Genomic DNA, 27,334 nt, shown 5'->3' with positions numbered 1-27,334 from the left:
CCCCCTTTGGCCAATTGATGTAATATTGCTTCATTGGCATCCTCCCATGACCCTCTACCACTGTGCCAAATTTCACATGGATTGACCAAGTCAGTAGTCGGGTTTCCATCCACCTATTTTTATTCGCATTTTCAACAATTGCGAAAAAAAACTTGAATGGAAACGCCAGAAATTCGAAAAAGGCCGAAATATCGCAAAAAAAGGTTTTTACGCTTGGAGGGAGTGGAAAAGTCAGCGTATCGATATTAGGAAAATGCAACTTTTGGCAATGGAAACAGATTTAGCGAATAAACAATGATGTAGGCTACCGGATCCTACTTCTACTTCACACACACACCTGTGTGAATTTAGAGAGAGGTAATTACTCCAGTGTCAGGTGAGTGTATTTCACAACTTACCTGAATAGACTGGACGTGTTGAATACCGCTGCATCATGTGCGNATTACTCCAGTGTCAGGTGAGTGTAGGCTATTTCACAACTTACCTGAATAGACTGGATGTGTTGAATACCGCTGCATCATGTGCGCTGCCTGGTGTACCAACACAGACATCACGGCATTATGTAGGCTACGCTGACAATGCTGATATGAGTGTGATGAGAGCTGTCGCAATAGCCAAGAAGTTCCCAAGGAATCTCTTCATCTCGTCGTAGTCATGGATGTGCCGGTAATTGTTTACATCAGTTGTGGACATGAGATGCTCTCAATGACGTCATCTCACGGCGCCCTCTTCTTCTACAGTGTTCTTTTGCATTTTTATTTTTCATGAGAAGCGCCACCTTCTGCTCGACCTGTTGACTCCCAATACTCGCAAAACAATAATGACTAGAAATGTGCATAAATTTGCATTTTCTTTTGCGCATTTTCACAAAATTCGCTTAAAATTTGCGATACATTTGGATGGAAACCCAGTTAGTGAGGAGAAAAACGTGGAACACACACACACACACAGAGTTTTCGTCATCATATAGTGAGATAAACCTTGCCGTGTCTCATTTGCCACAAAATCTATAGTATTGTGTAAATATTGAGCACTTGTAGACATGCTGGCATATACTACGTATATTAGCTGTGTATAATTAGGTGTGTTTTTCCATTTTCATTTGTGTAGGACGACATGATGGAGGACACACCTTTGTCCATGTACAGCTACTAATGGAGGCTCAAGTGAAACGTTTTGGCGCCCAAATATTCTCCATGAATCCAGGCTCATGCTGCAGCGGTCGTTGAACCTGACCTTTCTTCCTTAATCTGCACCAAACAGAAAGAATGCTGGGTAGGTGTGAGCAAACATCTGGATCGCTTTCATTTATCTGACATGTAGGAAAGGACGTGATTGAAGCTGCAATGGACAATGAAGATGTATCGCCCATGTCGGGCTCGTTTTGGCAAAAGTCTATTTTGGTGCCTGTAATTATGAATTAGGCCGACGCCTCTGTTGAATACTGTATGCTTAATATTTTTCAGCCCTGCTTTTGGGGTGTGGGAGTTGTATAATATATTTTGATTTCGCCAGAGTTGAAAAGGGTAAAAGCATCATTTGGATGGTTCTCACCTGGACGCAGATCCAGCCTGTCCTGCCAGACTCTTACCTGGGGGCACTGGTCTAATTTCCCTCTTATCACTTAGTGTTAGAACATCTGGCAGTCTGACTGAGAGGCCAGAAACAGAACATAACAAATGGCCTGATTATAGTGTTAAAAAGTTGCACTTTACTTTTTCAGGAGTGGAAAAAAAGGACAAATATTTTTGTGTATGAGAAAAATTGAGTTTTGTGTGCATACATAGGTGCAGGCTGTGTGTGTTTGTCGGTGTGTGAGTTTGTTAAAGGAGCATGTGTGGATCTTTGAAGGCGTGGCAGGGGATATTTAAGCATTTTCTTTTTTTCTTCTTCTTCTATTGTTTTTAATTTCTGTGTTGAAGGTCCTGCTGCCTTTTGGCCTGATTTTGAAATGTGCAGTGTGTGTTTTTTTGTGTCTTTCCTGGAGTCTTGTGTCCAGGGGAGAGTGCCTTACACAGTATAGGAACAGCTCTTATTGAATACTGTATTTATATTCAGACTAACTTCCAGATTTACCCGTCATTCCCAGCGCTTTGTGTGATTCCAACTGAAATGCGCACTCAGGCCCAGGTAGCTGCTCTGACTTGTCTGTGTTTGAACACTAGCCTTGAGCATGTTCACCACTCACTCATACAATGACAGTTGCAGACTGAAACGGGCCCAGTGGCCTTTCCACACAATGTTGGCATTGTCCTGTGCGTTGTAAATACTACTGATGATTGCGTCATTCAGAGACAAACTCTTCATCTTAGTTGCTGCTTAAGCATTCACCAGGCACAAACGTATTGAAAGTGTTACATGGGACTGATCTGACGGCACCTTGTTCTCTTAGTAAGTTCACAAATATTCCATTGATTATACTATGTGTCAGCCTCGCTGTGTGTGTGCTCTGCAAACGTGCAGGATAATGTGAGCGGGAGGGAGACAAACAGGATGACAGAACAACCCACGTGGATAGAAATCAATTGGAGCTAATACTTGTGTTCACTGTTTAATCTCTGTGCCATGAATACGGCAGATGGGTGACAAATTAAAGGGAAAATCAACATAAAATGTCTGAGTAGGTAGGGTGTTGGGACCCCTGAAGATTAGGGCTGGGTATCGGTGCTGGATACTTTAAAGCTCCAGTGTGCAGGATTTAGAGGGACATATTGGCAGAAATGGAATATAATATAATCAGTCTGTTTTCTTTAGTGTGTAGTCACCTGAAAATAAGAGCTGTTGTGTTTTTGATACCTTAGAATGAGACGTTTATATCTACATATGGAGCAGGTCTTCGTCTACGGAGTCGGCCATGTTGTACCGCCATGTTTCTACAGTAGGTCAGAACAGACAAACCAAACACTGGCTCTAGATACGTGGGGTACCATAGTTAGCAGATGAGCAGTGTAGAAAAAAAAAGATTTTCCTTAAACTTGAAACTGCTCTACTCAGTGTTTTTACCGGTTTAAATCATCAAGTCTGTTTGTTTTAAAGAGGAAGAGACCTCTGCGGACAATTCAGCTATTGGTGAAAACCTCCTGAACGTCTGGGTCTTAAAGGAGCTATATGTAAGAAATCTAAAGCAAATAGTCGTAAAATCCTCCGTATATGTCACAGAGACTAAGGAATAATGTTAATATAAAATACTGATCTCACCGACAACAATAGTACAGCCAGAAATTTCGCATTTAAAAAAAAATTTACGGTCCGCAAATCATGTTTATGTTTTGAATTTGTGTTTTGGCCTGTTGCGCCACCCACCGCCGTCTACCTGTCACACAGTCAGTAGAGTCGCAGCATCAGTTACAGTTATGACTGAGCTACAGCAGCACGGCAAGCAGCATTAGCAGTGTCCCAGTACATAGCATTAGCAGTCTCCTCAGCTGTATCCCGGCAGCAGCGTTAGCAGCAGAGAAGCCGGACTTGCTCGAACAGTCCGCTGGAAAACTGAAGATCAAGGATGCGGCGACGCAGCCCTGCCACGGCAGCTGCCCGTGGGCAAACAAATCAGTCTCCAGCGTGTTGCTGTCCAGCAACCTCGAATCTGTAGGGGAGGGGGGGCGACTCGCGGCAGTATTTTGAATTTGAGTGCAGTAACCCTTTTGGCCACGTTCTTACATACAGCGCCTTTAAGTTAGCCGAGAAAACAGATGAGCACACATTCACAGGTGCTAAGCTAGCGGCCTGTCTGTATGTGCCAAACAGCATTAGAGAAACACTGATTTGTAATGTGAGACTGCTTCATTCAGTGTTTCTACCTGTTTTAATCACCTGATCTGTTTGTTTTAAAGAGAAAAAGACCTCTGTAGATAATTCAGCTATCGGTAAAAACCAACTTAACGTCTGGATCTTAAGTTATCAGAGAAACAAGATGAGCACACATTAACAGGCACTGGGCTCGCAGCCTGTCTGTACTGTATGTGCCAAACACCGATTTGTAATGTGAAACTGCTTCATTCAGTGTTTCTACCTGTTTTAATCACCTGGTTTGTTTATGTTGGAGAGAAAAAGACCTCTGCAAATAATTCAGCTCCCAGTAAAAACCTCCTGAACAATAAACGCTAAAGGAAATCTAACTGGGAGAAGAATTAGCTGGTTGCAATCTGCAGTCCTCACTGCTAGATGCCACTAAATCCCCTTAAATCATACACACTGCTCCCTTAACGTGTTGACTGAAATAACCCAGTACCACAGAGTATCAGAACTTCTCCCTCTAAGCGATACCTGCATTCAGTCCTTGTTGCACCCAGATCTAGAAAAAAAGAGTATTTGCATGGTTTTTCTCGCAGCCAATCACCACAAGCGATTTTATGTGACGTGTTGTTGGCCCACTGCTGCAGCAGCTACAACCCGTGGTGAAGTCGAGCATGGTGTAGGATACAGAAATGCCAGTTCAGAGTGCTGAGATTCCACCATAACATTCAACAGTATGGGTATACTATACAGCACTGCCTTCACATGATGGGTATTGAATGAAGTAGAAACAAAAGAAGGTGTCACTGGTTTTTTAAACAACACTCAGCCCTACTGAAGGTGTTTTTCCTTTTGTCACCCATCTGCACGTCCACTTCTAAATTACACACTTGAGATTTCCGATATTAAAAATTCTCTGTAAGTATCCTGAATGCATAATGAGGCTTTGCTGCCAGATGTGGATTATGGACTGTTGGTGTTTTATGATTAAAGGTATTTTGAAACCATCCTCTGCATTTCAGGTCTCGCTCATTAACGGAGTTTGTTTCAGTCTGCTCTTTGACTGCAGCGCCAACAAACAAAACCCAGAAGAACGCAACACTGATGTATAGAAACCACCACAAAAAGTCACGCTTCTCTCTTTCAACTTTTACACAGACTTTTATTGTTGGAGACAAAACACAAAACATTTCCTTACAGGGCTTCAGTGAATGAATCAGTGCAGTGCTTTACTGCAGCGCCACTGCACAATACTTGGCAAATGCAATAAAACTGCAGTAGATGGGTCTGATTCATCGGCCATTATCCGGCCACAATACCAAATAAATGAGCCTTTTCTTCATTAAATGTCTCTTCGACCACAATATTAACAGCTATACAAAGACAGCATGTTAGAAAAGGTTTGTTTAAATCCTGCTCCGTACTGCTCTGTACCATTTACGGTTTTCTACAAGCTCATTTATTGCTCGCTGTTGACTAGCGAGACAATGTGTCTTGTTAGATGAACTGGATAGAGTCTGTAGTCACGTTCACCCCACCCAACACCTAACCTGCCCATCAGCTCCTTGGAGGCTCTGCACTGTGGTCTGGGATCCTCCATGGGGGGTGTCTGGATGCTGAAATATTGAACAGCTTGACAGCAAGCCTGACGCAGCGTGACTCATGTTAGACATGACAGCATAAAGAGACTCTTTACTGTCTTAACGGAGCTGTGTGTGTATATAAAGACACTGCAGAGGAGGTTGGTGTCTTGTTAATGGATTTTTGATTCCTCTTTGTCTTCACTTCAGCTGCATTACCAGGAATCAAAAAAACTCATCCCTCATCAGATTTCTCCTGGACTGAACATTGCATTATGTCAGGAAGGAAACCCCATTAAATATCCATTACCGTGCTCCACTGAAGAGTGTAGCTTACATAATACATGATCAGCACAATTTTCAAACTTACTGTGACTCTCAAGTGATCAAAGCTCGTCATAGTGCAAATTCATACAGTTTAAGTCATGACAGAAATGAGTAAATTGAAACTATAGTTTAGCTTAAATAAATTGTCTTTAAATGTGAACAAAACTAAAAGTATGTTGTTTGGAAACCACAGTACAGACAGAAGTACAGATCACGTTTGATAATGTTGAAAGAGTCTTTGAAACTAAATTTTGAGTGTGATTTCAGATGACAAAATCTGCTGGAAATGCTCAGATCAATTATGTAAGAACAAAGCCGGCAAAGAGCATCGCAGGTCTGGGGAAAACAAAACACGTACTGGACCATAAATCACATTCTGGATTCATCGCTTGTACCACCTTATCTGACTTACTGTGTGGACGTTTGGTGCAACACTTACAAAAGCAACTTACAACCATTATACATGCTTTAAAAGACAGTACTCAGTGTGGGGTACAGGGAACACACCAACAACAAATTTTTTGATTTGGTCAAACTTAAAACGGCAATAATCATGTTTAAAGCGAGAAATAATTCACTTCCAGGCAACATCAGAAAATGTTGTGTGACAGAGAGGGGGAATTCCATTTTAAAAACCAATGCGTTTGTACAACTAAGAAGAGTGTGTGTATATCAGTGTGTGGGGTGGACGTGTGGAACGGGCTGCGTGACGAGTTGAAACAAAGCACAAATATAAATCAATTTTTAAAAACTACACAGAAATAAATTTTTGGCACGTATATAGATAAGGAGAGGTTGTGTTAGGGGAGTGCATATTTATTTTGTGACAATGGGTGGTACTTCAACAGTAAATAAACTGTGTTTATTATTTACACATTTATTTGGGTGGTAAACAGACTGGGGATAGTTGTTTATTAGTTAAATAAATTTGGGAATTTGTTGAAATAATATTTGAGTTAAAAGAAGAAATATCAGACAGGGGTAGAGACATAAAAGTTTTACCTCTACCTACTCCTGGTTTGAAATAAAGTCCTTCATTCATTCATTAAAGTTACAAATAGATCAATAAATACCAGAGACAAATTAAGGGCACGGTTCACCCCAAAATCAAAAATACATATTTTACCTCTTACTGTTGCTCTATTTATAAATTTAGATTGTTTTGATGTGAGTTAAGCCTAGTTCACATTCCACGATTTTCACCCCGATTTTGACGTCGCAGAGGATCTTGAGAGCCACCTTGGGTCGGAGGTGAGTCGGCAGATAGTCTGCCACGATGAGTCCTCATGTGTGAACAAACCTACAAGCAAGTCGCCCCCTCGTCTGTGACTGGGACTGGATATCTGGCATGCTAGAAAACTGGAGAAGTCTGACACGACTGACAAAGAGCATCAGCCAATGAGAGGCAGGATACGTCCCACGTCAGCACACAGGAGGACGGAAGAAATGTGAGGAGGACAAGCCGCAGGGTTGCCAGGTCTGCTTATTAGCTGTGACTTCGGGCTTGTTTTTTTGTAAAGTCTCTTACAAATATTGGTAGTCGTGGGTTGCAGTTTTTGGGCTTATACAAATATTGGTAGTCGTGGGTTGCAGTTTTTGGGCTTATTTCTAAAGTGGAGTTGCTTATTTGGGCTTGCTCTCTAAACGTCACCTTTCTCTCGCCAGGTATGAACACTCAAAAGATTACGATAGTCTCTGCGACGTAAAATCAGGCTGAAAATCGTGTAATATGAACTAGGCTTAAGACATGTCACCATATCAAGAATTTAGTAGATACCAATACCTGTGCAATTCCACAATTCCATACCCAAGAAAAAAAAACAAAAAAACCCCACATGTACTTGAACTAGGGTTGTCAATCGATAAAATATTTAATTGCACTTAACCGCAAATTAATTAAACTCATTTTATCTGTTCTAAATGTATCTTAAAGTGACATTTTTCCAAGTTTTTAATACCCTTATCAACATGGGAGTGGACAAATATACTTGCTTTATGCAACAGTATATTTAGCATTATCACAACAATCCATAACAATGACAAATACTGTCCAGAATATTCTCCAGAATAACCTCAGAGCACAGCATGCTCATATGTTGAAAGCATACCATGGCAAACTCATCAACCATCAAGCAGCAACAGATGGACATATTGACTGAATGTTTCTTAGTCATACTAACACAATGTAAAGATCAACCAAATATCCCCCGTTTTTTAAAGCAGCTCGACATACTCCGGTGGTAACTGAATTCATATTGACAGTTAATGTAAATAGCTTTAGTCTAACTTTGGAGAGCACCATCTGGCACGACTCTGGGCTGAACTTGCCCTTTAAATTACCCCTTTCTTTATCTATTTCTGCTCATGGAGGTTTGTTCCGGCTCGCCATCCACAATGTTACTGCTGCATTGCTTCCTGAGTTCCCAAACTACAGGGTGGGCCAAGGGTTAATTATAATTACAGAACATACATGTGTTAATCATGCATTAATAAAATTAGCAGCATTAAAAGGACTTTGGGTTAACTCGTTATTAACGTGTTAACTTTGACAGGCCTAACTTAAACATAACTTAAAAACCCATACAAACTGAATTTAAATGTTATTATTTACCACTGAGGATCTGCTTTGAAGGCAAAGTACTAGTCTATGTGGGTTTGTGATTTTGATAGACTAATACTCCACTCTGATTGGTTTGGATTTTCAACTCTTGGTGATCAGAAAAAACACCAAACATGCAGCGCTCAGTGCAGAAGAATTAAAAACAGAATAATATAAAAAATATGCAGAAAAAACAACTTTTTGATGAGTTAAGTCGGAGCTGTGGCTGCAGCTTCGTCTGGTCAGCTACTTCCTTTGGCATTTAACAACAGACTATAACACTTTTAGGCAAATATGCTGCCTGTCAGGTTTGAAAGAACTGCATCCACTGTACCTTCGACAGTGGAGAGAAATGAGTGCCAGCACTTACTTAAAATGGCACTGCCTTGGTACCAAAGTATTGGTTCTAGTGACATCCCTACTGTGAGTTGCCGTGTGCATCTACTCATGTACGAGGGACTCACATTTGTGACAACATGAGATGTAATCATTAATGGCCTCCTCCTCAGCTGAGCTGTAACTTTAGCTAGCTCAGTGGTGCTGGGTAAGCTAACAGTAAATGTATGCTTCCTTCTGCGCAGTGATACATTTGGCAGGTGTAGTTTGGTAGAAAGAAAGTAGTTCCTGCATGAAACTGCTCACAACAAGGTCTGGGGATTGTCTCAAGTAAGCGTGTCATGATTTCTGGAAAGAGATCAGAAATGTATTTTTTGACGCTTTAAGCACCACAAGCTGAGTGTCATGTAGTCCAATACACTGGAGAGAGAGCAGACATCTCTATGGTCAGTATCTCCAAAACTCTGCACTCACACCAAAACAATCTAGGCTGATAAACAGCACTACAAGTAGAGGAAAAATATGTATTTTTGATTTAGGTGTGAACTGTTCCTTTAAGGCAATATAAGCACACTGTGGGCTCTGACTTTGCTAATAAAAAGCAGAGTGGTGTTCTTATGGATCTCACTGTCGTTATGGGCAGAGATGAAGGTCCTGCACATTTAAACTACACCAAAACTTTACCTAACCCCAACCATCTGTCATCATAACAACCCTACACATAACTATTTTAAACTCTTCTGCTTGAAACCAAACCTTGTGGTTTAACGGACCAATCACAGCGCTTCTGTCCTTCACTCTGGCAGGACCCATAATTTAGTGTCAGTGACTCGCAACATGGGTACAGAGGGTGTGGCAAAAGCAACTGATTTCCAAATTTCGTGGCCAGAGGTTCAACCAGTAAAGCTCACAGTGAGAAATAAAGCTCACAAAACTGTACTGTGCAGACAGTAATGTGCAGAAAACAGACTCTGATTGTGAACCTCTCACAAAGAATCCTGCTCAAACAGCTGCCTGTCTACCCAGTTTGTTCCCAGCATCAAACCAGTCTGTGCATGTGGAGACAGTTACAGATTATTTAAAGAGGATTTGCAGCTATCACAGTCCTCAGCCTCCAGCAGGTATCACTAACCAGCCTGATGGCAAACAATGCTCAATCTTTTGGTGGTTTGTTTCAACACAGTTTGTTAGCAGGAGTTTGGGTGTGTCACTTGGAATCAGACAGTTTAAAGGATAATCAGACGAGCAGGGGAAAATCGATCTGAAAAGAAAAAAGTGGTGATTAACTTGTAAGTCTGACACTGTGCAATCTGTCACTAACTCTTCTGGTTCTCTCACAAAGACGTGTTTAAAAATAGCCTTTGAGAAATCCCCTCTCTGAAAGTTTCCCCAGTGGTATGAACTTTGCATCACATATATCTAAGCAGGCCCGTTAAGCAACACTAAGTAGGATGACTTAATTACTTGTTAAATGCATGTGCATCTGTTACCATGCCAAGTCTTCTGTTTGCCATCCTTTGTTTCCTCTCCCTTTTCACTTCCCTTGAGACCACAAAGGAAATACGCCATATGGCTGTTTGTGTTATCCTTTTTCTATTTTTAAAGTTTCAGTTTTCAGAAGAGGACTGTAACTCTAAACTGGACTGATCAGATAAAATTAATAACACATTTCAGGTAGTGTACTGGAGAAGCTGGGACAAATGTCTTTATGTTGCTGACTCCTTTTTAGTCAAATGACACAACAGTCACCTTATAAAAGGTCAGAGATCATTGAGACTGAGGTCAGATCCTAAATCTGGGTTCACATCTTCACCAAGGAGATCATCATCGTCATTGTCATCGTCGTCCTCCAGATCCGATCCCGGACCAGCAAAGTCGCTCCGTCTGGACTGAACGCTCAGACGCACTCGCGGCTTCTGATGAAGAGCTGGCAGAGGTGAAGAGCAGAGAAGGAGCTTTACTTTGTGTGTGTGTGTGTGTGTGTGTGTGTGTGTGAGAGTGAATGAGTGCCTCTTGTGGGATTAGGCTGGAAGACATTCAAATGTTTTCCCATAACAACTCTGCACCAGTACGAGTGTGTGTGTGTGTGTGTGTGGATACAATTGTCAAATTAGCCCGGCTTCTTGGGCCCAAATCACTCTGGGAAACATTTAGAGCAGAGATCGTAATCTCTTCCGGGAACATCAACCTTCTGTTACAGTAAGTCTCAGGGGTGAGCAGCGCACACGCTCACACACACACACACACACACACACACACACACACACACACACGAATACACAAGGTACCAAATTTCCCAAGAAATGACTGGCCTCGCAGCAGAGGCTGCTGGAGAGGAAATGAGAGCTTTTACTGCTTTATCTGCACATGGAGGAGCTGTGGGTCTACGACTTCGCTCAAAATGCTGCTGTACATCTCCAGATTTTATTAATTTTAACAGTTTCTTTCATTCTGGTGTCTTTACACACTCCTCTGCCTTCAACATGGAGCACCCTTTTGTGATATATTTAAAAGGAATAGTTCAGCAGTTTGGGAAATCACTTATTCACTTTCTTGTGAGTGAGATAAGAAGATCGATATATGGAGGAGACAGTTAGTCTGGCATAAAGACTGGAAACGGGGAAACAGCTTGCCTGGCTAAATATAAAGGTACCAAACTGCACCTTCCAGCACCTCTAAATCTCACTAATTAAAACATGATCATTGCTACAAAAAGACTGAAATCCAAAAAAACACATTGTATTAATACAGGGGCTACATGCAGGACTATTTCTATGCTGGCCGCAGTGACTTCCTGGATTCCTGCTGTCACTGTGATGCTACAAGGGAACCAGCAGAGACTCCTGAACAGATGTTACAGTGGTATCGATCCTCTCATCTGACTCTCAGTATAGAGTAAGCACATTTCCCAACATCTCAACCTAACCGTACACTGAAATGGCAAACACTGACGAGTGCTGAGTCAGATCTCCTGGGATGAATCACTGTGAAGGTTGAGCCAGATGTGTGGGGGAGAGAAAGGAGGGGAAACTGAACATCTTATCTTACTAAAGCTGACACCAGTCTGTGTCCATCTGGTGCCCTGTGTAACGCTCTCTCTTGGTTGGAGCGTGTGATCGAAATAGTTAGAACAGAGGGCTTATGAAAATGATATGATGAAAACATGTAGTGTTGGATGACTCAGCATCACCGTACTTCGTACTTTAGTACCTGGAGGTGCACAACCATGCTTGAGTGCTTTTTTCATTCAGTCATCCTCACCAGAGTCTTTGTCATCCAACCATGACAGGTCATCTGAGCTGACCTCAGCCAGGCTTGGGGTCGGGCTGAAGTCTTCTGAGTCAGACTCTGCCTCATCAACATTGACTCCTCTTCTGTGGCTGCCAGGGAGTGGGAGCGGTGATGCCCCTGAATCAGACAAAAAGACATCATTACGTAGTGTTATCATGCTGTAAATGTGTGTGTGTGAGAGTGAGAGAAGGAAAGAGACTTGCCTGATGTGTGCGCTGACAGCAAAGGTGTTGGTTGGCGTTCTCGGAGGATAAGTCTCCTGACCTCCTCCTTCAGTTCTGACACAGTCGTTCTGTTGTGAATTGCAATTTCAGTTAATTCACAGAAACACAAGAGACGAAACCACAGACACACACACTCACACTCGCACATGTACCTGATCTGGTGGACCTCTTGTTGTGTGTGAGAATACTGAGAGACCGTCTTTGCCAGATCAGTGCTGTGAACTCTGTAGCTGTCTGTCAGCTCCTCTAGCGTCTGAACAAAGCACACAAAGAAAAGGTTAAGGATCTGAAAGAATTCAAACCACACGTGCAGAAGCAAACACAACCTGGGTGATTTACTGTGTGTGCACCTTGCAGCTGTGTTCGTACTGTCTTCTGGTCTCTCTGGTTTCTGCCTGCTGAAGGAACATGTCCTCCCCTTGTCTCCCTGTCAAGAGGGAAAAAAAAGAGCAGATGTTGTGAACAAGACCGTGCTTGCCTTTGCTGCGGAGGCCAGCGTTGGGTTTGGCAGTCCCGCAGAATCAATGCAAGGGCATGATGTATGTGTGTGACTCACTTAGTTGTGCTTTCAGTTGGTCCACCTCTCTCCGCAGGTGTTCCAGCTCTTCTCGGCGAAGTTTTGAGCTGAAACTGTGGGAGAATAAAGAAAGTCGTGATAAAACTGTCTCATCATTTATTTTCTGTCACACCTGAAATGAAAGTGTCACCTTCCTGGTAGCAAACCCAAGTGTAAACATTTTCATTTCAGTCTCGAGCTGGACCTATCATCAGTTTAGTCTGCAGTTACGCCCCCCAGCTCCACCCCTAATGCACCTCTCCTCCAGGTTGCCTAGCGACGTGGCTCTGGTGATGTGTCCCCGCAGACTGCTCAGCTCACGTCCAACCTCTCTCCTCCACTGCTCCATCCGTCTCTCTGCTCCCGGACTTTGTCCCCTCCTCGATTCGGCCCTCTCCCTCTCCCTCTCCCTCAGCTCCTCACGCAGCCTTTGAACCTCCTCTGGAAAAGAAGAGAGCGTTCCTGTGGTGAAAGGATTTTTTTTTCTCCTTCAGCAGCCTTGAGGATAAATCCAAATTATTTATTAATGTTTTTAATTATAAATGAATCCTCCAGTGAGGAGCGTATTTTGCTTTTTCAGACAGTAGAGGGGTGGCCAGTTAGTAGAGAAGGCAGAGACAGCTTTAGCAGGATCTGAACTTTAGGGCAGTGATGAGGCAGCGTTTATATACATAAATATGTAATTGTACATTTTTTCAGTTGGCAGACACTTTTGTCTGAGCAACGGACAAATGAGGTTTAATACAAGCCACAGCAGATCAAGGAAGACATAAAATATGACATCTTAGCCTAATTAATGTCAATAAATCTTGCTGGTGGAGGCGCTGATGCTCGACAAAATTCAGACCATATTTTCCTGTAAGTTGTCTCGCTTCATGTTACAGTGAGAATTCAGATACTGGTTCCACTTCCCTTCGTCTCCCCTGAGATAAGCCAAAGGAAACTGACAGTATGCCGTCATCATAATGGAACTTGATCAGAGTGTGTACACTAAAAATTGAGGCATTGTTCATGCTTTTCTTTCCTGTTTTGAGCTGTAATTCAGTGCCCAATTAGACAGATGAAAAGCACAATCCAACCTGATAGGCAAATAATGCCAAGTAGCAGCTGCCAGTCCTCTGGATGAAGGCTATTTATGTTTTCTAATTAAGCCAACTATTTCATACAGTGTTGCATTTCAACTATAACACAGTTGATCCTAAATGTTTAATAGGATACTGATGAACAGACATTTAAGAGAAAAGTTACAGCCATACCATCACGCAGAAGGAAGCATGCATCTACAGCTAGCTCACAGAGCACCATGGAGCTAGCCAACGTTACAGCTCAGTCAAGGAGGACGCCATAAATGTTTACACCTCACACTGTCACGAGCCTCTCGTCCATGAGTAGAGGTCGTTTAGCAAGTGCACTTGATAGAATAAAAAAATACTTCCTACATCATGAACTGTTCACAACAAGGTTTGTAGATTATCTTGAGTAACAGGGTCATGATTTCTGGGAGACACATTGCTGTTGAGTTTTTAAAATGTATTTTTTGGCACTTGAATCACATCAAGCTGAGTGCCATCTAGCTTCATTATATTTGAGAGAAGGCAGACGTCTCCACGGCCGATATCTTCAGCACTTGGCAACTCACAGCAAAACAATCTAGACTGATCAATAGCTCCACAGGTAAGAAGGAAAATATGTATTTTTGATTTAGGGGTGAGCTGTCCCTTTTGGGTTTATGAAATGACTGAGATAATCAAACAGAAGGAGGATTATTTTTCCACTGGGGACACACACAGCTTATACAAATGGTAATATATTAAATTGAGCAGTAAAAGTAACAGGGCCAGGGGAGGAGGCATTTCTGATGTTGTTAGAGTTGTGTTTTGAATCAGGTGAAGAAGAGAAGACAGCTGGACTGTACAAAAATGAAGAGGCACAGTATGAAAGATTGGTCACCAAAAAAAAAAAAATCTGTGTTAGTGGAATCAACTTGTTTCTATGGCTAAACTGTTGAACAGTAATTGGATATTATATTTTGGAAGCCACAGACTTGTCAAAAATAAAAAATAAAGCAGCACACAGCAGCTTGAAGGTAACTTGGCAGTCTCCGGGCACTGTTTATTTTTCATATGTGACTTGTTATCTAAGTTTGGGTGTGACCACATTAAGCAGCTTTGACCTTGATAAGAACTCCTTTGTTCTAGTTGACAATAGCAGGAGGCAGGTGTGGGTGTATTTGTAAGGGGATAACATGACCCAGTGTAAACGGAGGGTAGTAGCCGTGGTGCAGCAGGTTACCTTGTAGTGTCTGGATATGACATTGCTGAGCCTGTCTCTCCCTTTCCAAGTCATGGAGTCTCTGTGTGAGAGACTCAATCGCCTTGAAAACACATTAGGAAAGAAACATGGAGTTCTGTCAACGATAAACACTATCACACACGACATACTATTTGACTACTTTGTGGTAACTATTAGATCTTGTGCACCTGGCATGGTTAAACAAATATTCACACACCTGGCTCTGTATCTGGAGCTGTGATTGGATAGCGGCTACGTCTGCCCACTGAACAGCAGGACTGAGAGCTGCAGAAGGCTGTCGGAGAAGGGGGGATCGAGGAGGAAGAGCAGGAGGGACCAAATCTGAATCATGAGTCCTCTCCTTCACTGGAAACAAATCTGGAGAGGAAGAGGGATGCGTGGGAGGTTGAGCCGTAACCAAACAAGTTCAAACCAACATCCCTGCTATGGTTGTTTGCACTTTGCTCTGAAGTTTGAAAAGGTGGAAGTTACACACACATGCAAGAAGGTAATTTCCCCTTTCAGTCATATTTAGAAACTGATACTGGTCCACCCACCTTGTCCTCCTTTGGTGAACTTCCCCGGGGAGGTCAGCCTCTCCTGTGGAGACAAAAACATTTACAAACCACAGATAATTTCCAAACTCTTGCAATCAATACGGTTCTGTCTTCTTTTAAATGTTAGTGGAGCATTACTGCCATCTACAGACAGCTCCACCAACTTACACCTGATCACAAGACAACAGTGAGGGCTCTCCTATGTTGTGCACTCCTTTCACTGATGCACAATAAAAAATAAACAATAAAAGCCACGCGCACTTTAAAATGAGGAGTCTCTGCAAGGCTATTGAATTAGAGGAAAGCAATTTGGATCTACTCACCCTCATCTTCGCAACGCTGCCATCTGCTACTGACAGGATAGAGCTCAGCTGATTGTCCCAGTTCATGTCTGAGCTGCAGAAACAAATGCATCACTGATTAGCATCAGTCTAATTCTTGATCCGTCGTGCAACACAGTGCTGTGTGGCCTGACAGTGACGTTACAACACCAACCACCACTGTGAGACAGCGACACAGTAACTTTAGACGTGTTTTGTGGCTGGTCGGTGAGGTATCAACCCAGCAGAGATCTCTGACACTCTGTGAGGTTGAGTTACAGCAGACCTGGATATTTGCACGTTTTTAGTGACGCTTATCAGCGGCTGCTCCCGTGAATGTAGCCGTGGTGCCAAATTGTGCAGGCTGTCAGATACTGTAATGAACCTACTTACTCCAGGCCAGTGGGAATATCTCTGCAGCTTCCAGGATCAGATTGAACTGGAAGCGATGAAGTCAAGGACACTTCAGAGGAGGAGGAGATGCTGGCCACCAAAGATACGCCACAACAAACACTACACGCGTCAACATAACGCTACGGGGCGTTGCAAACGTCAAATACCTAATGTCGTGTTATTAACCGAAGCTAACTTCGACTTTTTAAAAAACCGTTAATGGCGTTACGCGACTGTCTTTGTTTGGCAAAATAATTTCCAACCGTTTCTTTGATAATGAGTGAAGTCTTATTTTAAATACAACAAACAACCTGCCGCTGAAACAGAATAAAATATATTTAATAAAGAGAACGACAGTAACGTTTATGTTAGCTTGCTAGTCAGGCTACTCACAGAAAAGCTTGCGACTCCACTTTTAAATCCAGGAGCCCATAACGGCAACGTGATTGCGTATGACGTAGAACAAGGGTGTTCTGGGTATTGTAGTACACATAGTATTTCCCCACAAAATTCGCTAAGTGCTTCGGTAGAAAGTCCCCAAAACATATTGTTTTGTATATTGTATTATTTTTAAACGTTTTTTTCAAAAGAAGTCGTCGCATAAAAGGTAATATTCTAGTTTAATGTCTGATAGCGACCAGCCAAAGAACACCATATCCCACAATCCAAAGCGTTGTGTTGACTGACGCAAGAATGGCGGCTTCCACTGCCAATGTGGAAGGTATAACAAGACTGTTAGAGGACTATTTATCAAAACTTGGATTTGAAGTTTATCCTCTGAAGGTATCGTGGCACTTATTTCTTTCTCTTGTGTAGCCTTGACAACAAGGAGGGCTCCAAAGTGTGAAAATATATCAATAAAAACACGTAAATGTATCCAGCTGTTAACCTGCTCGCCATGTCTGAGGAGTTAAAGACGGTAAAATGTGATTATGTCGGTGGAATAGTTTCATTTTTGACAGCCGATTAAAAGTTTATTATGTCCCCAATCCATTTGAATTAATTAGAATTGTTTGAATGAATTTTCTTGCTTTACATTTATTTACGTATTTTTTAAATGTAACCAGGTATGGCCTCACAGAGATCTCGTTTTCAAGAGGTCTCTGTACATAAAATAAATAAATAATAAATAAAAATAAAATAGAATTTGAAATTAAAAAATTAAAATTTAATTTAAATCTAAATTAATTATGAAACGCATACGAGTGATTGCAAATACATAAGTACAACCTTTTTATAAAATGATATATGAGATTGTAACTTCATGTTGCAGAGCTTCACTGTGTTTGTATGCAGTATAGTATTTGAACTCAGTATTTTTCCATGTTTACAAGAGGTACAGCTGATGTTAAAAAGTCCTGTGACCTGCCACTGTAGAGCTACATTTTTATTCTGTATTTCTGTACTGTATTGTCTGTGTGTAATTCCTGATCTTAAGATGTTTTCTGGTTAAATAAAGGTTAAATAAAATAAATAAACAAATAAAAAAAGTACTGTATATAAATGTAACCAGAGAGCAGAGGTAACTAATAATAATGATACTACTAACTTTATTTTGTATAGCACCAGTCATACAAGAAATGTACAAAGTGCTTTACAACAAGGAAATTACAGATCATGACAGGGAATAAATGTTAAATGAAAACAGGGATAGAATTTCATTCTCAGTGTGGAGATTTTATTTTAACTCAGGAAGTATTTCTTTCCAAGGGTGTAACCTCAGTGTGGCTCTGAGCTGGGCAGTTTTTGCAGTGGAGCCTTTTAAACCAACACAATACAAAGTTTCTGCCTTATGTTTTTAAAGAGGACCTTCTCACCTTTTCATATATAAGATGCAGTAAGTGAGAAATGTACGAACTGTGATGAATAAACTGTCTGTTACTGCCTGTGTGCCTCTCTGTGTCCCCCCATGTTCCCAGGTTGGTTGGTATAACTCTGTGCTGTCTCCCACCCTACGCCTGGCTTACCCTGATGACAGCCTGGCTGTGGTGGTGCTCAGCACTCCTGCGATGTTTGAACAAGCCTTCCTGCCCTTCATGGAGGAGAGGGGCTGCCAGGGGCTCTCTGACCCCATAGACCAGTGTGTCAAACACTGCGTCTCCTCTGCTGTCTCAAAGGTGAGTCTGTGTGAGTGAATAACCTCACCTTAAAAGTGACAGACAGACAATAAACATATTTGTATGACTGGTTGGGGATATGGGTGAGCAATTATGATTAAAATCTTTTATCACCAAATCTGTAATTTAATATTACAATATGAATTTTGACATAGTAAATCGTCTGGAAGCTCAAATGACTGGTTTTTGGCAAAAAAAAAAAGCTGATGTGTAAATATTTTGTGTACCAACAGTCAACACTACAGTATCGTCGCAGTATCAATATTGAGATATTTGGTCAAAAATATTGTGGTATTTTATTTTGTCCATATCGCCTGAACCTAGTCCAATAATGGAGGTATTTAAGGATAGATATCACACAAGGCTGGATGCCAAGTGGAGAAAAGCAGGCCACTCGCCCCAGGTTCAAAGAGGGCCGTTTGTTTTGTAGTAATTTAATGAGTTGTAAATTTGTTCTCAAATATGATATTCTTAAATATTCTTTTGAAAATGTGATTACCAAAAACAACTAGACATACAATCCATGCATCCCTGTGAAAAATAATGTCATGTATTATCCTACCTTAATGGGTAGGAAGACAATAAGGACCCACATGATTATTTTTGCATCGCAGCCTCATAGTGTGTAGCTGACCATAAATGCTATATCGAAGGCAACTGGACTACTCATATAGCACTTATGATTGACCTGGATGACTGAGAATCTTCACAGATGTGTAGCTGAAATTATAAGGCAAAATCTCTGATGGTAAAAAGAAAGGCCTGCACACTTACTCCATGTCACAACAGTTTAATCGACACTACTTGGATCGTCGTCAGGTCAGAATGCTCAATGTTCATGACCTGATGAAGATCTGAGTGGAATTGACATGTTGTCTTTATTAAACTTTTGCGGCATGGAGCAGGCTAAGTTTGCAGGTGTTATATTTTTCCTTCATGTATGCTGTTTTTTGGTAGCCTTGCACCTACAGTATGTGATCTATGTGATAAATCTCTGATGGTCTCACAGTATATGTCATCATGTTATCTAACCCCAGTGGTTCCCAACTGGTGGGTTGTGGTCCAAAAGTGGGTCGTGAGTCCATACTGAATGGACTGCAAGTGACTCGGAGTTGTGTCGAGTTCGTAAAAACACCCTTCATTTTGAAGTACAGTGAATTTCTGGCACAGAGCTTTTATTTTGAAGTGACATATCCTGCGGTAGAGTGAGTGACTAACAGACAGCTACTCAACAGAGACAGCAAACCAGCTCGACGATATGGACAAACGCAAGCATGACGCTGAATTTCTTGACCTAATGACTGAGGAGAAATCTGGACCCCGTGGCTGCACCAGTTGGAAACCACTGACCAAACCCCAGTGAGGGATAGGTTTGCATTTTTGGCTAGTTTCATAATGAAGTTGGGACACCTAAATATGCCCCCTTCCTCTTCCTCTTCCTGCCCTGCAGTGTTTCCCAGGACAGGAGGTGGATGTGAGGTACGACTACGAGCTGCTGCCCAGCAGGAAGCCGAAGTTCTTGGCTCAGACTGCAGCTCACGTATCCGGAGCAGCTTTCTACTACCAACAGTCTGATGTCACAGACCAACCCTGGGCTGAGAAAGTAATGCCGTTCATTCATAAGCATCTAAATGGTTGCTGTTGAATTAAGCTGTTTCCATACCTCTGTTTCATGCATCTCCCTCTGTTACCTGCAGAAGATGTTCGGAGTGTGTGTGCATCCAAGGTTCGGAGGCTGGTTTGCCATCAGAGCCCTGTTGGTGTTTGGCGATGTGACGGTGGGCACTGAGACGGTGCAGCCTGCTCCTCCGGACTGTGTGCCGTCCAGAGAGGGCAGGATACAGCTGCTGGAGGCTTTCAACTTTCACTGGCAGGTACAGGACCTCAGCACTCTGAGATATAATGCCTGTGACACACACAGTCATTGGACCGAACCGTTTCATGTCAAAGACTTTCAGACTGATGGCCTTTAAATAAGAGACCTCCGTCTGTGCGGGTTTTGTTGTCACATGGGCCCCCAACCTGGGAAGAATTCACTTGTTTGGTCCCTCTGTACTGTAGGTGCTGACATGGGAATAAAGGGGGAAGCTTGTGATGTAATGCAGTCTGTTTTATGAGGATATAAAGTCTAGTTTTGACACAAAAATAAAACTAAATGTTATTTTAATCAAAAAAATAAAATAATTAAACCTAGATTTAGGTCAAACCGGGATACACTTTCCTGAAGTACCCGTGTACGTTTTAATGTGTTTTCATCATGTAATGAAATATATGATGACTCAAAGGTTTAATCAGAGACCTTTTGCCCCATCAGGACTGGAGCTACAGAGACATCGTCCGTCCGGTTCAGATCTACTCTCAGAAACAGAAGGACTACTTTTCCACTCCTCCTGCTCAGCGGTTTGCTCTGCTTAAGTCTTGGGGCTTCGTGCCGTGTGACAGCGATCAACCTGCTGAGACCTCAGACGCACAGAGCCAGGCGACGGGACACGGCTGACAGAGAAGAGCAGCCGCAGCGAGGAAGCACAAACCTTCACTGCTGAGCTTGTGAAAGGTACAAGGGATACTTTCAGGGACTTGAACATTTACTGCTATATGTCCTCTATGTGATCCGTTTCATCATGTTTACACCACATATTTTCACACTACTGATTATAAGCAGCTCTTCACACGGTGTCATCTCAGAAATCTGAACAGACTCAAATGTATGAATGCTTTAATGCTGCTGTTGCAAACCTTGTTCATGTGTTTAAATGACAAAAGAATGCACCTTGTATCCTTGTTGGTTGTGTCATATTGTAACATACAAACTACAGATGTTTAAGTGTCAACGGTGACTTTTTACTTTCCACATTGTTTCATGTGAAACAGTCTCAATACAGAGGGCTTTAAGGAGCCCCGTATCATCAGCCTGCCTTAAATGTGTCTGCATATGCTGGCACTTGATCACAAAGACAACAATCACTCTTTTATTTAATCTAATTTCTAGAATATTTCTATTTGAAGCCATAAAAATAAACAATACAAAATAATGAAGAAATGTTTGACTCCATGGATCTGATTTGAACAAATGTCAGACTCTGCTGCCAGTTTGTATATAAAAATTGAGCATACAAACAAAATGAGGGAAATAATGACCCCCCACTAAAGAAGAAGAAGGATTGGTTCTTCATTATCGGAAAACAAACATGATGTGTTTACTGTCCTCTGGTGGTGTTTAGCAAAGCAGGTTTAATTAATTATTCGTCTCTGAGGTTTTTGCCTTCAGCCCAATTCAGTGAAGCCATCAACAGTTTTTCATTGTAAAATAAATAAAGTGAATTTAACCAGTGACTGTTGTTCATATTAATTAGGGGCAATATGGTTAAAATCAAATATCGCAATATTTTTGACCTAATACAGTGATGTTGTGATGATATTGTCGGCTTTATTACTGGTGCTTTCAAAAAGTTTTTTCACGATGTGAACTTTGATTTGATAATTATAAGTAATGAGGATTTAATGACCAAGTGGGTAAAAGCAAATAGTAGAACACCTTTATGTGATGAGCCACGCCCTCCGCAATATTCATTGCCTTATAGAAGCTCAGTTTTAGTAAGTTTTCCAACTTTTGCCAAGAGGGAACTTTAGATATTGGTCCCTAGATTATATTCACCCAGTTTCATGCAGATCGCTCAAACTTCCTAGGAAGAGATCCATTTGAAGTGTTTTTCAAAAAATTCAAAATGGCGGAAAATCTATATAAGCGGAAGTTATGGGTTCTTGAGGCAAATGTGTTCCTCATGAGGAGAGGTATCTCTGTGCAAAGTTTCATGTCTCTACGACATACGGGGCATGAGATATGCCCATTCAAAGTTTGACATTTCAATCTGTTGCTATAGCGCCCCCCTTTGGCCAATTGATGTAATATTGCTTCATTGGCATCCTCCCATGACCCTCTACCACTGTGCCAAATTTCACATGGATTGACCAAGTCAGTGAGGAACAGACACACACACACACACACACACACACACAGAGTTTTCATCATCGTATAGTAAGATATAATAAGATCCAAAATCTAACACAATATCTAGTCTCATATCACGATCCTGATATACTGCCTGAACATTAATCATCCCTGGTTTTGAAATGTCGTATTATAACATGAAAGCAGAAACCTGCTCATGATTCATTAGACGTCTGTGTGTAGTTGCTCCAAAATAATAACTACCTGTTTATTTGGTATTTTGTGAATCAAAAGTATTTGTGCCATCTCTCCATCTCATCTCTCTGCAGCATTTATCGGCTCCATTGTTATGTCCTTGTCTCCAGTTTACCTGACACTGAGCTCGATGCATTATAGATGTGAGCTGCGTCTGTGACCCCCAGTCTGGTGACAGACTGATGACTTTCAACTGTGACTAACCCTTCAGTTAGCGCTGTGACCCAGGGCGCACTCTTTGTCAGGTGTATTTCTTTCTTTCTTTCATTTTTTAAATAATGACCATTTTTTTTAATAAAGGTAAATTCACAGAGACACATCAACGCCTAAAAGTTGCCCCAAAAAACGAGTGGACATTCATTCAGTCGTTCAAACCTTTATTTAAAGCAGCAGTTTGTAAGACTTAAGGAGATGTGGCGAGTGGCGGTGGGGATTGCAGAATGCCAACAGCTGAAACTTCTCCCAGTTAGAATTCTTCCAGTGTTCTTTGTTCAGGAAGTTTTTACCAGGAGCTGATTTATCTGTAGAGGTCTCTTCCTCTCCAAAACAAACAGACCAGGTGAACACTGCAAGCAGTTCACATGACACATCACTGTTTCACTGTTTCTTTATATGCTGTTTGGCACAGACGGTCACTTGCCCAGCGCCTGCTTTTTTTGCTCAGATACTTTCTGATGCCGGCGTTCAGGAGGTTTTTACTGTGAGCGGAATTATCGGCAGAGGTCTCGTCCTTCCCAAATATACCCTGTGATTTATTCAGCAAAAAAACATGATAAAGAAGTTCAAACAGTGTTTCTTCCGATGTTTTTTGGCACTTCGGAGCGGTCGTTAGCCAAGTACCTGCTGATGTGTGCTGACCTTTAGTCTCTGAAAACTTAAGATCCATACAGTCAGCGGTATTATCCGCAGAGGTCTCTTCCTCTCCAATAAAAATAGACCTGGTCATTTAAACCGGTAAAAACACTGAATAAACAATTCCATGTTAAATAAATATCAGTGTTTTTCTGATGCTGCTCGTTGCAGAGAGGCTTCTAACTACGCTGGCTGAAGCGAAGACATGAATGGCCCTAATTAGAGCAGTGTTTGGTTTGTCTATTCTGGGCTACCATAGAAGCATGGCAGACTCTGTAGATAAGGATCCGCTCCCTATGTAGATATAAACGGCTCATTCTAAGGTAACGAAAATCCAATTATTCTTATTTTCAGGTTATTATACACTAAGGAAAACATACTTGTTATATTCCATTTATGCCAATATATCCCTCTGATTGCACTGGACCTTCAAGCTTTGAAAATCTTTAAGGTTTTGGTAATTTGCCATGATGTTCAGATAAAAGAAAAAATACACAAAGTTTAACAAATCAAAAATGGACAATAGTCAATAGAAACAATTGCACACCGAGGTGCTTTCAGATCACTGTCTTGAATTGCCATCGAGTAGTAAGAGAGTTCATCTTGAGACTGCATTGTAGATAATTCCATGTGTGTGGTGCACAAAAACTAAAGGTTTTTCCGAGATATAATTAAACCTGGGACGTGCACAGGACACCTCCAGGGGGAGGCGCCCAGGAGGCATCCTGATCAGATGACGAACCACCTCAACTGACCCCTTTCGATGTGAAGGAGCAGCGGCTCTACTCCGAGCTCCCTCCAGATGTTCGAGCTCCTCCCCCTATCTCTAAGGCTGAGCCCAGACACCCCACAGAGGAAACTCATTTCCACCGCGCTGAGCCCAGACACCCCACAGAGGAAACTCATTTCCACCGCTTGAATCTGCGACCTCATTGTTTCGGTCACTACCCAGAGCTCATGACCATAGATGAGGGTTGGGACGTAGATGGACCAGTAAATCGACAGCTTTGCTTTCCGTCTCAGCTCCCTCTTCACCATTACGGACCAGCGCAGTGCCCGCATCACTGCAGAAGCTGCACCAACCCGTCGATCCATCTCACGCTCCATTCTACCCTCACTCGTGAACAACCTTCCTTCGCGTTGAAAGGGGTCAGTTGAGGTGGTTCGGGCATCTGACTAGGATGCCTCCTGCTGGAGGTGTTTTGGGCACGTCCCACTGGTAGGAGGCCCCGGGGCAGACCCAGAACACTCTGGAGGGATTACATATCTCGTCTGGCCTGGGAACACCTTGGGGTCCTCCAGGAGGAGCTGGGAAGCGTTGCCGGAGAGAGGGACGTCTGGGGTGCTTTGCTCGGCCTGCTGCCCCCATGACCCGGCCCTGGATAAGTGGATGAAAATGGATGGATGGATGGATGGATAATTAAACCTGTACAACTTAAAACATAAGACAGATAGCAGTGTGAGTCTGGTGGGGTCCTGTGATGTGAATGTCCGATAAGGGACATCTTGTCTATCACATCTTTGTGTCATTTAGGACCAGCCAACTTTGTTACACTGAATTCAGCGGTGAGAGTCACACTGATCTGCAGGATCTCATCTGCACATGAGGAGAGAAGTGTGCTCCTCTCATTCTTCTGTGTAAAAACATACAGGAACAAGATATTGGTAGTTCTGCAGTGAAGATTCAGTGCAGAGCAGGTCTCTTGTTGCACCTCTAGATGTCGCTGTTCTCCTCTTGATAGCGCAGAGTGAGGTTTTGCACTGCTGTCTCTGAAGCATCTGCAGATGTTAAGCGCTCAATAAAGTCAACCACTGACTGCAGATAACCTGCTTCACATTATAAAGTATACCTACCCGCTGTATCTACCCACTGTAACTGTGAAGAGAATCTTATGTAATGGATCTTGCATGTATTACTTTAATTTAAGCAGCTTTACTCTCACTCCTGCCTTCGCCGTTTACTCTTTGCTTTCATCATTTGGTACTTTTTGTCCCGCTGAGCTATCTATTGCTTCATTTCACATTTTCTCCTCATTCAAACACACACTCTCCTCCCTCTCTCTCTTACTGCATCCCCTTCCTTCCCCCTTCTCCCTCCCCGTGCTACTCTGTCTATCTGTGTACTGAATCAGCATTTTAGAGCACTATGCCGCAGGCCTGCAGAGAGGCAGACCATGGAGTTAATTATACTCCCTCAGATACTCGATCTCTCCCCTATCCCCCTCCTCTGTGGCTCTCTCCCACCTCTCTTCCCCCCTCTCTTTCTTTCTCCCTGTGTCTCTCTATCAGTGTATATGCCTTGAAGTCAGTTAACTCTGCAGTCAACTCTCAGTCCTACTACAAGCTCACGTCACACCCTAATAGCTGTTGTTATTATTATTATTATTATTACTTCTGAATTTCCTTTCAGTGCATTCATATTACATTACAGGTATGATGTATTTTTCAGCAGTCCAAGAAGCAGAATTATATAAATAAAAGATGATGTTGTTGTATTGAGGCGTCATTTTCCAGGAGCTGTTTTACACAGGAAATATATTTGGCACAAAACTAGACAACAAGAACTAAACAGGCACTGAAAACTTTATGTTTCTTTCTTGCCTGCTGTCTCTTTTTGCATCCTCTGCTCGCCCCTTTGATGCCTCTGGGAAGCTGGAGGGATCATTTTCTTCGGAGAGATCTGACAGAGAGAGAAGCCAGCCCTCTGGTAGTTCTCAGGGTTTGCAGGTCTCTGTTGTTGTGTGTGAGAAGGCTGCAAGCTTTGTCCTCTGAGGTGAGTACAGCATGCCTCACCATCAGCTGTACCTGGAATACACTGATATGTAGAAGTGGAACATTTAGGCTGTATGTCAGAGAGACAAGCAATAAGACATGGGGAGTTAGGAGGGTGAAGGAGGCTGATACTCCTGATGATCCAGGACCCTCTCTCCCCCCTTAGGTTTAGTATCCTCAACTGTCTCCACAGTGCAACACGACTTCTGGCAGGCAGAGCTGCACTGCTGAGCTCTCCTGGTTTCTGCAGAGGCAGTTTTGCACTTTGACTGTTGTGGGACTCGCAGGGTTACCTGCATTACACTGCTACAGATAGAAAGAGACATAACAGTTTCCTCAAAAGAGTCCCCAAGCAAAGAACAAAACAAACAAACACAACAGATACAGTCTATGGAAGCAAATAAGAGACATAAGTATCTGAATTTCAACAACCTCTGATTACTTAATATTTACTGTAAACGCCAGTAAATTCACAGCAGTAAATCTTTTACTTTGAAAACCGTGTACCTAAAATTATTTGTTCTGTTTCCCTCTTAAATAAAATATTTAATTTTATAATTTTCAATTTCAAAAGATAAATTTGAATATATAATTCTTGAATGTTCACAAATTTAGATCCAAAAAAATTCAAGTTTCAGAATTAAAAAAAAAAAAAGATTCAAGCTGTGCAAATTCAATTGGTATTAAAAACAAAAATTCAGGGGCGTCGGTGGCTTAGTGGAGAGAGCAGGCGTCCAATGTACAAATTTCGATTCCAGCCTGCCACCCTTTGCTGCATGTCGCTCCCTCTCTCTTCGCACTTAGCTGTCCTATCAATTAAAGGCAAATCAGCCAATCACGTGGCAGCAGCTCAATGCATGTAGACATGTAGACATGTTGAAGACGAGCTGCTGAAGTTCAAACGCAGCATCAGAATGATGAAGAAAGGTGATTAACGTGGCATGGTTGTTGGTGCCAGACGGGCTGGTCTGAGTATTTACTGGGATTTTCAGCACAACCATCTCTAGAGTTTACAGAGGATGGTCCCAAAAAGAGAAAATATCCAGTGAGCCAAAATGCCTTGTTGATGCCAGAGGTCAGAGGAGAATGGCCAGACTGGTTCAAGATGATAGAAAGGCAACAGGAAGTCAAATAAGCACTGGTTCCAACCAAGGTGTGCAGAAGACCATCTCTGAAGCA

At 42.1% G+C, this 27,334-nt stretch overlaps 3 protein-coding genes across 4 annotated transcripts in view; 2 read left to right on the top strand and 1 right to left on the bottom strand.

Annotated features, from left to right (window-relative positions):
* Window positions 1-4,744, top strand: part of LOC126396332 (putative protein TPRXL) — an 18,668-nt gene extending 13,924 nt beyond the window's left edge. Inside the window, exon 5 of the mRNA XM_050054311.1 lies at window positions 1,111-4,744. Coding sequence (XP_049910268.1) covers window positions 1,111-1,155 — 45 coding nt within the window. The 3' untranslated portion in view covers window positions 1,156-4,744. The remainder of the gene's footprint in view (window positions 1-1,110) is intronic.
* A 2,463-nt stretch (window positions 4,745-7,207) lies between these two features.
* LOC126396331 (BICD family-like cargo adapter 1) lies at window positions 7,208-16,629 on the bottom strand. The gene is made up of 12 exons (XM_050054310.1): window positions 16,604-16,629; window positions 15,821-15,893; window positions 15,498-15,540; window positions 15,158-15,318; window positions 14,941-15,022; window positions 12,906-13,089; window positions 12,649-12,722; window positions 12,443-12,519; window positions 12,245-12,345; window positions 12,072-12,160; window positions 11,839-11,985; window positions 7,208-10,504 (listed from the first exon to the last, which is right to left on the bottom strand). Exons 2-12 carry the CDS (start codon window positions 15,884-15,886, stop codon window positions 10,338-10,340), a joined length of 1,191 nt encoding a protein of 396 aa, XP_049910267.1. The 5' UTR covers window positions 15,887-15,893; window positions 16,604-16,629; the 3' UTR covers window positions 7,208-10,337.
* Window positions 16,630-16,885: 256 nt separating this feature from the next.
* Window positions 16,886-21,657, top strand: mmachc (metabolism of cobalamin associated C). 2 transcript variants are annotated; one of them, XM_050054320.1, is made up of 5 exons: window positions 16,886-16,993; window positions 18,130-18,327; window positions 19,778-19,930; window positions 20,028-20,201; window positions 20,642-21,657. In XM_050054320.1, exons 1-5 carry the CDS (start codon window positions 16,904-16,906, stop codon window positions 20,822-20,824), a joined length of 798 nt encoding a protein of 265 aa, XP_049910277.1. In that variant the 5' UTR covers window positions 16,886-16,903; the 3' UTR covers window positions 20,825-21,657. The 2 variants fall into 2 exon arrangements, with proteins under 2 accessions (XP_049910277.1, XP_049910276.1); XM_050054319.1 differs by having other exon boundaries at window positions 20,025-20,201.
* Window positions 21,658-27,334: the final 5,677 nt, after the last annotated feature.

This window comes from Epinephelus moara, chromosome 10 (genome assembly GCF_006386435.1).
Source record: "Epinephelus moara isolate mb chromosome 10, YSFRI_EMoa_1.0, whole genome shotgun sequence".
Taxonomy (NCBI): Eukaryota; Metazoa; Chordata; class Actinopteri; order Perciformes; family Serranidae; genus Epinephelus; species Epinephelus moara.
The sequence above is the reverse complement of the archived record's forward strand: the minus strand, read 5'-3'. Positions and strand labels throughout refer to the sequence as shown.